This window comes from Stegodyphus dumicola, chromosome 11 (assembly GCF_044657685.1).
Source record: "Stegodyphus dumicola isolate Sdum_Otavi_A_Nest chromosome 11, ASM4465768v1".
NCBI classification, from domain to species: domain Eukaryota; kingdom Metazoa; phylum Arthropoda; class Arachnida; order Araneae; family Eresidae; genus Stegodyphus; species Stegodyphus dumicola.
In genome coordinates, this window is record NC_140778.1 from 151,230,778 (window position 1) to 151,246,279 (window position 15,502).

Consider the following 15,502-nt stretch of genomic DNA (forward strand, 5'->3'; position numbering starts at 1 on the left):
CATCTGTTTTGCTAGTGCCATCCTATAAATATATCAATCTTCTTCTTTGAGAGATGGACAAAATTAGGCTAGATTGAAATCACAAAATCAGGCTAGATTCCTTCATGGGATCACTACTGCCAACGGATAGTAAAAATATCTTGCCTTATTCTTTGCACTATCTCATAGTAAGAAAGTCAACCTTCTCAAAGGCTGCTTGAATTTTATCTTACCGAAATTGAGTCAAATGACTGCACTGATACTGCTGTCACCTTGCAGGCATTTTTCACTTTAAGCAAACACAGACCACTGATTTTCTAAGGCCATATCACATGTCCATTTGTTTCGGAAGAACAATTTTTCTGCTTTGTCACAACAGCCATTCACCACAGATTGCTTTGTGGTTAATACAGGGGAAACTGGTTCTCCATTACAAAAAAGCTGATAGCATTCGAAGTTGATAGCTGATTGGTTGAAAACGAACAACTTGTAGTTTTTTCCGAAAGGAAGGGGAAAAAATTGCGTGTCTTTCTTCCATTGCCGTTGCAAACCAGGCAGAAAAAATTGTCTTAAAACAGTTCATGTGAAACAAATGCCGTGTGATATGGGCTTAAGAAAAAGAACTCCCATAAAATACTTCATCCTGATATGCATATTCATTATAATGACATTAATGCCAGACCTATATTGTAATTTTCTGGTTTGCTTGGAATGTCATCTTTCAGTTGCATAAACATACTGTCAAAGTTTTATTTATCCAGTTCTACTTCTTAGTGTTGAAATTTCTCCCTTTTACTGGTGATCTTTTGAAATGCCCTCTCAGTAAGTTTATTTTTTCTGTGGAAACAAAGAACCAAAAAGTTTTTAATGCAGAATGCCTTTTCTCTGCCTTTTCTGGAGCATAATCCGCCACTGAATGCATCATATCATGCTACAGCTTTATTTACAAAGATGTTTTCCGATAGCAAAATCGCTAGGAAATGCTCAAGTGCAAGCACCAAAAGGCTGCAATTGTTAAAGAAATAGGAATGAAAAATAAATCTTCAGTTACAGATTGCATTAAAACAATTCCATTTTGCCTCTGTACGGATGGAAGCAGCAATACCGATTCAAAACTGTATCCAGTTGTTGTTTCTTTTTTTTTTTTTTAATCCAGTGTTTTCAGAAACTGAGTTTAGTTTACTTTCCCTCCCCACTTTAGAAAGGCTGCCATTCCTGAGGAAAGTTGCTTAGCATTTAATGCACCAGTAATGTAGGCTTGAAGACTGGTGTTGCAGGCATCTTAAAAATGAAAATTCAGATTTGCAAATTATGAGATGCACCTTAAATTTAGCAGCAGAAAAAGGGGCAATAAGTATGGATGAACACATTGTTGTACATTAGTATTTTAAAAGGAGTTGTAAAAGGAAGGGAAAATTAAAACAATTCCAACAGCTGCATGGTACTGAAATAAGAAAAATTTTGAAACATGCATGTACACACTGGCTAAAATGTTTATCTAGAATACTCAACCAACGGAACCCACATCTTGCATTTTTTAAAGAACTAATTGCTTCTAGAGTTAATATGAAAGACTCTATTTAAAGTTATAAAACACCTAAAGTAAATGGAGATTTACTTACTACTTCCACTGTTAAAAATAGGTTTTAGAAAAATAAAGTAATTTCTGCACCAGTGAGCAATTTTTTGAAGTTTTCAGATTCCATTCCAATGATTATTTTTTAATTTCTCAATAGAAATATTAAATTTAATATTTTGCCATTTGCACAACTTATTGTTTATTTCTATTAAATATGCACACATAAAAATATTAGATTAAAAATTGGTTACCATTTTAACTATCAAAATTTAAGTTACATTTTAATTTCAAATTTAGTGCAAAATTTGGGCCTGTTTAAGAGAGATCAATTTCTTTATGTCTGGTCTTCTTTCACTCACCTTTAACTGTTAATTAAGATCCACTTTTAATTTTGTTCTGTATTATATTTTTCAAATATAACATTCAAGATCTTTGTTCACATAAATAAGTTGGGCAAAAAGACAATAAAAATTTACTACCTTTATTTGAAATGCCTTTAAATTCTTTTTTTCAGTTCAGCCAAAAGTTATTTTGTGTTTCCTAGTGTGTTATTTTTTAAATCTTCAGTTAGAGTTCGATCACAAAAAATTTCTATCAATTGTTGTTCTTCCTCACGAGATACAATTTTAGGTACATTTGAACAAAATGGATTTCTAATCCAATTTCATTTTTCAAAATCCTTGGAAAAATACATGTTGAAATTATTTGTTAATGAAAAACAATGATTTTTATTGTTGGATGCTAATTCTTTTTTTTTATTTCCAAATTAAATTCTGGTATGAAAATTTTCTAAAAGTAGTAAAAAGCTTAAAATATTATTATCCAGGTCTTTAATTATTAGCTTGTGTTTTTTTATCATAGCATTTATTTTATCTTTAATGGTGAATAAGTTAATACTTTGTCCTTACAAAATTAAATTATGTTAAAAATTAAAACCAAGAATGATTCAAAATCATTTCTAATTTTGGGGGGGATTGTTTTGGCTACTTAAACTTCACGCTGAATGCAGCAGTGAGTAAATTAACAGACGGTTTCAAATGCGACTCTTTATTTTGAGAAATAACACTGGAATGTTTTCCTGTTAAAGCCTGAGCTCCATCACAGATCATCATCCATGTCTGAGAATGATATTCCTTGGAATAAGCATACGGCAATGCATTATTCCAAGGAATATCATTCTCAGACATAAAATATTCAGTTACTTTAAAAATTTCATTTCCAGTTCCTCTACCATGAAGAGATTAACAAAGTAAATACTTTTTGGCAGTTCGTTTATCTTCTTCGAAATGTATGTAAACAAACAATTGAACAAAGTCGTTGTATCAGTGTGCTTTCATCCAATTACAGTGCAAATAAGGGTCTCTTTTTTGGAATTTGTCATTTCATGAACTCGTCACCTTAACTGTATCATTTGATAACAAAATATTATTAAGTTCATTAGCCTATTTTTCACTGAATAATATTAACTTGGTATCTTTAGCTGCTGGTATTTTGACCATTTTAGGAATCTGGGTTTGCCATTGGGCTAAAGTGGCTATTAGGACTATGAACAGTGGTGGCAGTATATTGATAAGTGTTAATTCTTAGAGGTGGAATGGAATAAGAATTTTCATGAAGTCCTATTTTTCATGTACCATAATTACTTGTTTGCTATTTATGAACTCTGATAATTTCCTCTTAAAATATTCATCAGATTTATCCTTTAAATTTGCATGCTTTGATTCAAGATTAAGAAACGATGGTTCATACTTTGATTGGGTAATAGTTCACTGCAAACAGCACTTTGAGGTTGAGGTCCATTTCATCTCCGTGCCAAATAAACCCAAATGATAAATTACTTTCATTATATTTTCTGTAAACAATTTTGCTTTTCATTTGAATATTCCTAATGATAGTAAATTGTCCTGGACTCATCACCTATGAATCAATACTTTTCCGCTTAGTCAATCTTAGCCATTTTTTCATTTTGAAAATCTAGGTTTGTTTTGTAATCGTATAGAAAAGGAAGGAATACAAAGCGACAAGAAGCAAAATACCTGCTGTTAGAAACAGCAAATTGACTTAAAAAATTAATCTAATTGAAAATAGGGCAATATGAGCATGAAAATAGTGCCAACATAAAATGTAGACATGCTAAATCGATCGCAATATCCATTTCTGGTACACCTTTTAAAAACATCATTTGTGACAAATTATTTCTATAGCTAAAAGAATATTTGAAAATAAAGCCTGATTATTTTGCTAAAGTCTATGAGCGGCTGTTGACCTTAAACTGTTGACCTCAGATCGCATGAATTTACGCGTGTTAGGGAAAAAAACTTAATCAGGATGTTGGGGTATTTAATTTTGGAATTTAATAGTTAAAAATAGTTTGTTTCTTTGTATGTGTTTGTACGTGTACCACTGGTTGAGAATCGCCTGTCTCTATGATTATCTTTTTAATTTTTAAAAGGGAATCTATGCTGCATCTAACATTATATCTGTCGGAATATATGTATATCACTTCTGCTTTAACTATAATAGTAATTTTATTAGGGATTGTTTGATATGGTTGTGTTATAATGGCATCGGGAACATTAAAAAAAATTTTCTCACATGAATTAATGCTAATTTTCTTTATCATTTTACATTAGCTTGGCATATAAAATATTTCAGAGGAAGTGTTCAATTTGAAAATTAAAAATTTACATTATAGAGGCTAGATATGGTCATGGTATTTTGACCATTTTAGGAATCTGGGTTTGCCGTTGGGCTAAAGTGGCTGTTAGGACCATGAACAGTAGTGGCAGTATATTGATAAGTGTTAATTTTTAGAGGTGGAACGGAATAAGAATTTTTATGATGTCCTTTTTTTCATGTACCATAAATAGCAAACATTTTCTCATAGAAAGTCCTTCACTAATAATTATTGACTGCTTTATCGTAAATCAGGCTTTATTTAAACTGCTTTACCATTCCAGCCTTTACTCAAATGTTATGAAATGTAGGCTAACATTTCATGTTGTCAAAATATTTGTTTCTGCTATCTTTGGGCTCTGAATTGCTTTTTCACTGTATACTAGTACCATGAATTTTAAATGCAGTTTGGAATTTATGAGTTCTTTATATCTCGAAAACCTTTTCTCTTCTGAAGCTGAAGTTAGTCTTAATAAAAAATTATGCACCTTTCCATGGGTATATTATTTTTAATTCGAACATTTGTTAGTATCAATAGTATTTTTGCATTTATTGCTGTGTAAAAGTTTTAGGAAAATAATGGAAATGACTTCAGATAACTTTTGCAAGTACAGCACTAATAAATTGCTTTCGCAAACCTCTAACAGTTGTTTTATGTTATTGGAAAACAGCATATCATTTATGAATATGGTGATGCAAGCACATATAAAATATCTGCTATATAGCATTTATTGGAAGTATGTGTTTGTTTATTTATTTATTTATTTATTTTTTCCAGAATGGTGGGCACTTGCCCTTAACGGCATTGGCCACTACTAAGGCCAGAAGTGGTGGCCATTTTATTATGGAGGCACCCAATAGGCGATCACAGTTACCTCCTATGAAGGGACGGGCAATTTTACATCCATGCCTGCTCCGGGATTCGAACCCGGGCCCTTTGGTATCGCAATCAGGCTTCCCTAACCACTATACCGGCTTTGATTTTAATGACAGCATTTATTAGAAATAGGTGTTTGATTTTAATGACTTGATTGGTTTTTGCCATTAACATGAACAAAATAGATAATAATCGATAAAAGAGAATTAAAAGGAGCAATAATGTTCACTACCATATGTAGCTTAATATAGCATATGTGGCCCACAGTCATATGTGGCTCACATTACATGTGGTCACATATGAAAAGTGATGCATGTTTTCCTATAAGTATGGAAACTATAGTCTGAAGTATTTTAAGAGAAAGTTAGCTAAATAAGGATATGAATTCTTAAGTATTGAATAGAAGTAGTATTGAATAGAATATCCCAATTTTATAAAAGATTGTGCTGTAAGATTTCACATTACCATGTTGCAAACCATAAATTCTCTTGCTAATGAACATCATACTTTTAAAAATAAACATCATCAGGATAAGCATTAAAGACTGACAATGCGTCATTAAATAAAGATAAATTATTATCATGTGGTACAGTAAATTGTTAAAATTTGAGAATCATTGATGTTGTGCTATATCAAATAGTTGTAAAAATGACAGTTAACAATTTACCGTCTTAACTACATAATATCAGATACTGAAAAATATGGAATAAGGAAAGCATAGCATTTCACAGGCCTTTGTATACATGTGATAGACAGGAAGAAACTGAATGAGAATTGTGTTAATCTCTTCCACTAAGATGCCTTAAATGTTAAGATAAGAAAGATTCAAAAAGTAATAAGGTATAACTTATTGAAAAAACTCTGTATTAATATTTTTAAATTGAAATAGTAATAATAATAATAATAATAATAATTCTCTCTATTTTTAGGCATGATTTAGAAAGTGCAATAAATGAATATAGGAACTGTGCTGTGAATTACAAAGTTGCTCCTTGTTTGGGCTCATTGATGAAGATTTGCATTTCTAATGATGATCATTTCAATCTGCAAAAAAGTATAGTATATTTCAGAAAATTATCGTATATTTCAGAAAAGTAGGGTAGTTTCCAGAAAGAAAAGTATGGTAGAGAAATAAATATAAGTATTTTAAATAAATTCAGATTTAAAGTTATGGCTGAGAAAAAATAATTTAATTTACAACCTAGGTTAAAATAGAAGGTATATGGATATCTTTTAGTAGTGAAATGGAGTTTTGACTTGAGTAGATTGATTCTACAGATTGATTTCTGGCTGATATGATTTGATTTGGCAATCACATTCAGACTGGCATCAGATTGTTATTCTCTGTAATAGTTTCTGCCTTCATATGAACTCTGCTAAAATAAGAAGGCAATTAACTTCTCTCATACCACTTCCCAGTTATTACTCTAAGATTCTGTATGCAGTTATGTACACAGTAATTCTATTGTACACCTTGCAAAAAAAGGGGAGCACTTCTATATCTCCCATTCTACTGGACCTATTTAAATTTAATTTGTGTTTTCCATGTCTCAGAAGCATGACATAGGATATACATTACATTTATGTATAGCATTATTCCAACGTGTATTTTGACACAAAAATCGGACTTTTTTGAAATAGCATACCAATTTTTTCCCGTATTTCGATTCTGTGACTCAAAATATACTTAGATATTAAATTTTGTAATTTTTGGTGAGAAATTTATCTAGAAATTTAAAAATTTATCAGGGTGCATTTTTTCATATTGCACCAAGAATAATTCACTTGGTGAAATTCTTAATTTATAGCAACCTATTTTCCTTTCTCTTTTTTCATTGCACATGAGCAGAAAAAAGGCTGCATTGTTCGTACTTTCAAATAGTTTTAACAAAATGCGTAAACCATATTTAGAGTTTTATCAGTTATGACAAATACGGCAAATTTCAAAATGGGCTAATATATAAATTCACATATATCTTTGGAAATTTTGAATAAAAACTTCAAATTTTTTGCAGGTATACTTAGAAATACATCTACTTTAAGATGATGGTAAAAATTTTATAGGTTATAATTCAAAATTGTTTTCGAAGAATTTATAAAAATTTAAAAAATAAATCATTAAAAATGGGCAAATTTTATTTGGAATAAACCTAAATTTTGAAATGTGAAAGGAAAAACCAAGTAAGTTTAAAAAAAAGAGATATTAATATATATATATATATATATATAATTTATTTACTGAATAATATTGATTGTATTATCTCCTAAGATTAATTAGAGTAGAATGATCTGAAAAGAGTGAATCCATACTTAGTAAGTTCTATTTCGAAAGATGTTTTTAAGTAACTTGAATGTAAATTGTTAAAAATGTTTAACGGAGACTGGAATTAAATCATGAATAACAATTGTAAAAGGAATAAATTAAATGCAAGTAATCATTGTCATTGATCAGAAATTAGTTGACTTTTCAAGGGTAACAAACCAACTCCTGTTCAATGAACAATAATTAAGAAATAAATACAAAGGTGTTTCGTCCTTTACTCGAGCAATAAGGCAATGCCAAGCTGGCAATTCAAGTCAGGCCAAACATTTCCTTGATTAGAAGGGATTAAAAACCAATGCAGAGATCCAAAGAACTCATTGCGATTAAGTATTTTAGCTAATTTAATTTTGAGTGAAAAGCAATTTCTGCAGTAAATGTGATATCGCTCGAGTAAGCATTCCCAGACACCCTCGTGTTTATGCATTTGAGTTCAATATTATTTGTACAAATTAAACATTGGAAATTGTCATTAAGAAATATAATTCTAAGTAGTTGAAATAAACATTAGAAAATTATAAAATATAAGAAAATAATGCAATCTTTGTAAAAACAAATCAAAAAATAAAAATATATATAATAAGAAAAATTAATGTTGTACATGAAGATATAAAGGCCAGAAAAAGCATTAATTAGCTTACGTTCTTTCTAGTTGGGAGTGGGCAAAGTGTTCTCTTCACATCTGACTCAGAAGGGTTGTGTTCAGAAAATTCTTTAGCGGCAGCGGGGGCTTTGAATTATATCAGTCGGCAAGACTTGTGTGAAGTAATTTATGGTGTGGGAGGGACTAGGAGTTCTTGAGGGATGTAAGCTGTAGAGTTCTTATTTGAGTGAAACCGTCTGTTAAAATTTTTTTGAAAATACTAGTGAATGGAAGTTAATTAATTTCTGGCTAATTGTCGTGTCGTAACGATGAAGAATTTAAGAAAGGAAAAAAGGAATTTTCACTGTCAAAGAGCTGTTTGACAGACTAAAGATTATGAAATAGGCCCGTTTTTTTAGTAACAGCATAAGTCTGAAGATAATTAGCTTTTTAGATTATATACAGTTTAGTAATTTTACTATGTGCAAATCCTTCAACTGATAGTCATCCAACTTATACCGCCTTCTAAGGTTTAGGAACAAATTATCATATCTGTATCTGTTAAATTATTTAGAGTGAGTATTAACGCCTGCTCTTTTAAGGCAATGGTTAATAAATTGATTAGGTATTAGATTATTTTTGAGAATTTTAATAAGGAGCATAATTTTGTGCTGCAGATCTATCGTATCTGTGCAGATATTTTTAATTTGTTGTATTTGATTTATTATTGTATTGTTAATTACTCTTTTGGATATGTTGGAATTCCAATTCATTAATTTGTTAGTATTGAAGTTTCTTGTTTTGTCAAAAAGTAAAATTTTTTTATAGTTAATGATTTGAAGATCAAGACAGTCTATGCTATTTTGTGAATCATTAGTTTTATTAAGTGTAATCATTAGTTTTATTATTAGACCATTTGGATAAATCTCTGTGTGTTCAATTTTATTAAAATTATTAATCATAATAAGGTCATCAATATATCTGTAGGTGTGCTTGTAGTAATTTAACTCTTGTGGTTGTAGATTTTTTGGAAGTGAAATTCTTTGATGAATAAAAAGATATTACAGAGCGAGGTACTGGTATGTGAGTCCATTGGCAGACCTCTGACTTGTTTAAAAAGTTGATTTTGAAATTTGATGTAGTTGGGAAAAAGTGTGCATTTTAGGTAGGTTTTCCATTTGTTAAGATTTATAATTGTGAGCATTTATTTTCAATGATTGTAACACTAATCATAACTATTGCTGGATCATCCATAATAAGACTCCTGTCATTAATGCCATTCAAACAATTAACATACAAAGCATTAACTACTATGACTTTGAAAACTTATATACCTCACTTCCTCTAGAAGAAATCTATACTAGTCTACTAGATCTACCGAAACTCTTTCCTGATATGCTCACAATTATAAATCTTAACAAATGGAAAACCTACCTAAAATGCACACTTTTTCATAACTACATCAAATTTCAAAATCAACTTTTAAACAAGTCAGAGGTCTGCCAATGGGCTCACATTCCAGTACCTCGCTCTATAATATCTTTCTATTTATCAAAGAATTTCACTTCCAAAGAAGTCTACAACCACAAGAGTTAAATTACTACAAGCACACCTACAGATATATTGATGACCTTATTACGATTAATAATTTTAATAAAATTTAACACTCAGAGATTTATCCAAATTGTCTTACACTTAATAAAACTAATAATCTTTATATCTTCATATATATTCACTTTTCTTATTATATTTATTTTTATTTTTTGATTTGTTTTTACAAACATTGCATTATTTTCTTATATTTTATAATTTTCTAATGTTTATTTCAACTACTTAGAATTATATTTCATAAGACCATTTCCAATGTTTAATTTGTACAAATAATATTGAACTCAAATGCGTAAAAACGAGGGTGTCTGGGAATGCTTACTCGAGCGATATCACATTTACTGCAGAAATTGCTTTTCACTCAAAATTAAATTAGCTAAAATACTTAATCGCAATGAGTTCTTTGGATCTCTGCATTGGTTCTTAATCCCTTCTAATCACGAAATGTTTGGCCTGACTTGAATTGCCGGTTTGGCATCACCTTATTGCTCAAGTAAAGGACGAAACAATTTCGTATTTATTTCTTAATTATTTTTCATTGAACAGGAGTTGATTTAATTAAGACACAAGAACACGCCGAATAAATACTAATTCAGAAGTCAAACAACAAAAATCAGCGTTATACCTACAAAATTTTCACAGGACTAGTTTCGATGGTTTTACCGAACCGTCATAAAAACACCCTTGCAGTTAAATTCGAAAAACTTCTTTTACAGTCTTCCAGTTCAAGTAGTTCAAAAAATCTTCCCATTGTAAACATCAAGCCAATAGTTAATATTTCTAATGTTAGTATTTCTAATGTTTCTAAATTGCAAACTTGCCTTACTTCGGTCCGTGATAAGGGATACACGTCAACAATTGTCCAAAATTGAACATGAACTCTATAAGCTTCATCTGGAACTAGCTAAAACATATCCAAAATTCACTGCCCTTGAACAAAAGTCTTGGTCTAGAACGGAGAATGCAGTTAACCGTCATAAAAACACCCTTGCAGTTAAATTCGAAAAACTTCTTTTACAGTCTTCCAGTTCAAGTAGTTCAAAAAATCTTCCCATTGTAAACATCAAGCCAATAGTTAATATTTCTAATGTTAGTCTTTCAGAAGAACAAGAGAGAATTCTAAAATATAATTTAACTTCTCACAAACCTGTAAACCCTCGATTCCAAAGATTTTGGCTCCTATCGAAAAAGCTTTCAAGTTCAGTAAAGTTTCAGATTCACAGAAAGAAATGATTAGGCATCTTATCGCTCATAATGTGAAATTCAATAATAAACCTTTGAAACCAAATCTAACTGCGAGAGAAAGAGCTACAATGCGCGAAATTCATTCTAACCCGGATATTATCATTTCAAAGGCCGACAAAGGTGGCCAGATAGTCGTCATGGATAAGAACACTTACATCGATGGTGTCACTAAACTCTTAAACGAAGGACCATATAATCCGATCCCTAAAGATCCTTCACCTTCGGACGTATCCAAAATAAAAACTGCGATCAAATCTTCGCAAATTATTTCAAGCAACTTAAAACATTCGCTTATCCCATCTGTTGCGAATTGTGCCAGATTATATGCTCTTCCCAAAATTCATAAAAGTGGTATTCCTTTCCGCCCTATTGTATCAAATTTAGGTACTGCCTCGTATCCTTTAGCTAAATATTTAGTTTCTAGATTTTCCACTCTATTAGACAATAACATTTACACCATAAAAAATTCAATAGAGTTTGTAAAAAAGGTTAAAAACATTTCTCCTAGTAATTTACGCATGGTTTCTTTTGATGTAAAATCATTATTCACCAATGCCCCAGTGGAGGGTGCATTAAGATGTCTAGAAACCAGACTTCGCGAATTTCATTTCTCTTGCATCGAAATTGATGAGCTAATTTCTCTCACTCATCTCTGTTTGAAACAAACACATTTTGTTTTCCAAAATAAATATTACAAGCAAACTGAGGGATTAGCCATGGGGAGCCCCTCAGTCCCATCCTGGCTGATATCTACATGCATTATTATGAATCAAAATTGTTTGAAACTTTAAACTTCCCGGCATGGTTCCGCTACGTAGACAATACTTTTACCCTGTTTGAAGGTAATAAAGATGATTTAAATAAAGTTCTTTCAACAATGAATTCTATTGATCCTGCTATTCAGTTCACTTTTGAACTTGAGACTTGCAATTCTCTTCCGTTTCTCGACATTCTGGTCACACGTAACACATCCAACTTTAGTACTTCATTTTACCGTAAACCTTCATCGGTTTGCCTTCCACCACACTTTAAATCATGTCATCCGACTAAACAAAAGTTAGCTTCATTTTATTCCTATGTTTTCCGTGCTCTTCAAGTTTGCTCCTCCAAACTAGCCCTTGATGAAGAACTAAATTATTTAAAAGCAATAGCTATTGACAGGGGCTTTTCACCCAACATTATTAATCAAGCAGTTAAAAAATTCTCATCTCAACACACTAAAAGCCACACTCTTGTTTTAGGAGATTATAAAAATTCTGTTGTCATTCCCTTCTTTCCATCAATTAGCTATAAAGTTGCACATATTTTGCAGAAATTTAACTTTCGGGTTGTTTATTCTTCCATCAATAAAATTCCAACTTCTATACTCAAGGACCCCATTCCGGATATGAATTCCTGGGGTATTTATAGGATTCCTTGCCAGTGCGGTTTAATTTACATTGGCCAAACTAAGAGAGCCTTAAAATTTCGCGTCAAAGAACATGAGGCATATGTTAGAAAAAAGGAAACACAGAAGTCTTCTGTTGCTCAACATTGTTGGTCCGAAAATCACACTTTCAATTTTTCTGCTGCCAAAATTATTCAAAAAACATCTTCCATTGGAGAACTGGATTTTCTAGAGGCATTTCACATTCATAAAAATCTTTCTGTTCTAGTTAACGATGCTAATTCCAATCCAAATTTGCCTTCGGCTTTTAGAGAAATTATGTTTTAGTTCTGGTTTCGCCGACAGATGGCGCCACTTGCTTATTCTTGTCCAGGCTTTCTTATCTTATCTAATCATTATTTCCTATCTTGTTCATTTGCGGTTTTGCAGCTGAAGATGATGGTTCGGTAAAACCATCGAAACTAGTCCTGTGAAAATTTTGTAGGTATAACGCTGATTTTTGTTGTTTGACTTCTGAATTACGAGTTGATTTGTTCCCCTTGAAAAGTCAACTAATTTCTGATCAATGACAATGATTACTTGCATTTAATTTAATTCTTGCTTTTAATTCATTCCTTTTACAATTGTTATTCATGATTTAATTCCAGTCCCTGCTAAACATTTTTAACAGTTTGCATTCAAGTTACTTAAAAATACCTTTCGAAATAGAACTTTAAGTATGAATTCACTCTTCAGATCATTCTACTATAATTAATCTTAGGAGATAATATAATCAATATTATTTAGTAAATAAATTATTATTAACTTACTTTGCAGCAATTGCGCAACTAGTAGAATAACTTAATTTTGCACTAAATGAATTTAAGATCATACAACATTATATATATATATATATATATATATATGATGTCTCAGCTTTAGTCGTAGCTTAAATAATCAGACGATAAGTTTAAAAACCATTTATTATTGTTCAGGGGAAATAGCAGTTACAAATATCATATATAGGGAGTAAATAAAAAGAATTACTAATAACTTTTTGTATGAATTTTACTGCATCGTGACATTTAAGAAAAAGCCCCAATATTTCTTTTGCGAGTCCTTTTATAGCCTCTGGAAAGGCGGAGCTTCCAAGAAATGACGTCAGCCTCGTCAGCCAATCCAGTTCGCTTTAAATATTTCCAGAACATTCTATAACTGTATGTGTAGAAAATGCGGGAAAAAAAACTTGACTACGAAGCTGTGGATTTAATTCCACGTACTTTCAAATAAGAGAACGTCGCCATTAAAAATGAACAGAGCATACAGTTAGAATTTTAAGTGTGTTCTTGACTATGAAATTTTATTATTACATTTATATATATATACCAAATTCAATTAACACAGGGGAGCTAATCTAAAAAAAAATTTTTTTTAAACTACCTGTGTGATTAAGACACAATAACACGCCAAATAAATACTAATTCAGAAGTCAAACAACAAAAATCAGCGTTATATTTGTAAATATAACGCTGATTTTTGTTGTTTGACTTCTGAATTAGTACCTGTGTGATTTTTACAAAACTTAGCACTTTGGCATAATTTGAGTCGTAGAATCAAAATCTGGAAAAAAATTTATATGTTATTGGAGATAAAGACCGATTTTATGTCAGAATACCTATGTTGGAACAAATATATAAATCTAATATATATCCCAAGTTGCACTTTCGAGACATGAGAAACGCAAGTTAAATTTCTACAATCGGTCCAGGAGAACAAGAGATATAGAACTATTCCTATTTTTTTTTGTGCAAGGTGTACATCTGTTATCATGTACAGTTTTATTGTTTGAGAATTTTGCACACACATTTTATTGGAAAAATTTCACATGTCTAGAAATAATTGCTTCTAAAAAAAAAAAAAAAAAAAAGCCATCCTAATTCTGTATAAAGAGAGGGCAGATGTTAACAAATTAATAATAGCAATTTTTTCTAACTAGATCTAAAATGTGTTCTAGGTTGCCATGAGGTATTGGCCTTGTAAAAAAGGAGTTCTAGATAGTGGTATTGGCTGTTTATTTGCAAATGCTGGAAACACGTTGAGCGCCACGCATATTTCTTAGGCAATCCCATTTAGGCCATGCGTGCTGCATAAAAGCGCTGTTATTGTAGGGCCTGTGATTCTTAACGCAGTAGAAGATAGTTTACGTTTGGAATGTGATTCCTATAGGCACTCATTCAACACATTACGTGCCAAATCTGTTTTGTTTTCTTTAATATTTTGCCAATGGTAAAGTTATGACTAGATAAGATTTTATCAAATCGGTGTTCCCTTTACAACAAACCAGTTCATTGCAGTTCTTGGCCCCGTACAAACAAAAATTTTCTTTAGCCCTGAGAATCAAAATGTCAGTCCGAGAGTGTGAAAGCGATAGCAGCAATGAAATTATTCTTGCTAGGAAATGGCCCTGAATGGATGTATTTTTATCATCTGACAAGCAGGAGGAAATTGTTGGAGAAGGGCATGACCTGAGGGGTAATCAGCCAAAGATGGTGCCATTTACACGTTCTTCTGGATTTGTATGTGAACATTTGCATATAGTATCATATATAACTGTAGAAACCAGCTATCAATTATTTGTTCCGGATGAATTGATCGAGGAAATTGCCAAAGAGACAAACTTATGTGCATCACAGAAAGTAGAAGGTGGATACATGCAGCACTTGGCAAAGTATTCAGAGACAAGTAAATCTGAAATAGAGTTTTTTGGACTGATTATATGAATGGGATTAGTAAAATTACCCGCTATGCACCAATATTGGTCCAGTGATCGTGCTTATTCGCAAACATTTCTGAAAACAGTCATGTCAAGGAACGAATTTGAACTTTTACTAGGAATGCTACATTTTGTAGACAGCAAAAATAATAATGGTTCAAATCGTTTATTCAAAATACAACCAGTTTTAGAAACTTTGGAAACCAACTACCAAAAATATTACAAACTAACTGAGGACATACGCATTGACGAATCCTTGATTCCTTTTCGAGGCCACATTATATTTAGGCAATATCTAAAACAAAAATGCCACAAATATGGAATTAAAATATTTAAGTTATGCTGTGGATCAGGATGTACGTATGCTTTCCATGTATACACAGGGAAAACTTCAGAAAAAGAAAATACTATGCCTACTAACATTGTAATGTCTCTTTGCAAAGATTTATCCGATAATCTTTGCAAGGAAATGTCTCTTTGGTACACAAGGTAACAT

At 31.4% G+C, this 15,502-nt stretch overlaps 1 protein-coding gene across 1 annotated transcript in view; it reads left to right on the forward strand.

Moving 5' to 3' along the window:
* The window catches only part of LOC118186010 (leucine-rich PPR motif-containing protein, mitochondrial-like), a 202,506-nt gene that overhangs the window by 133,510 nt on the left and 53,494 nt on the right, over positions 1 to 15,502 (forward strand). Inside the window, exon 25 of the mRNA XM_085827326.1 lies at positions 6,041 to 6,165. Coding sequence (XP_085683452.1) covers positions 6,041 to 6,165 — 125 coding nt within the window. The remainder of the gene's footprint in view (positions 1 to 6,040; positions 6,166 to 15,502) is intronic.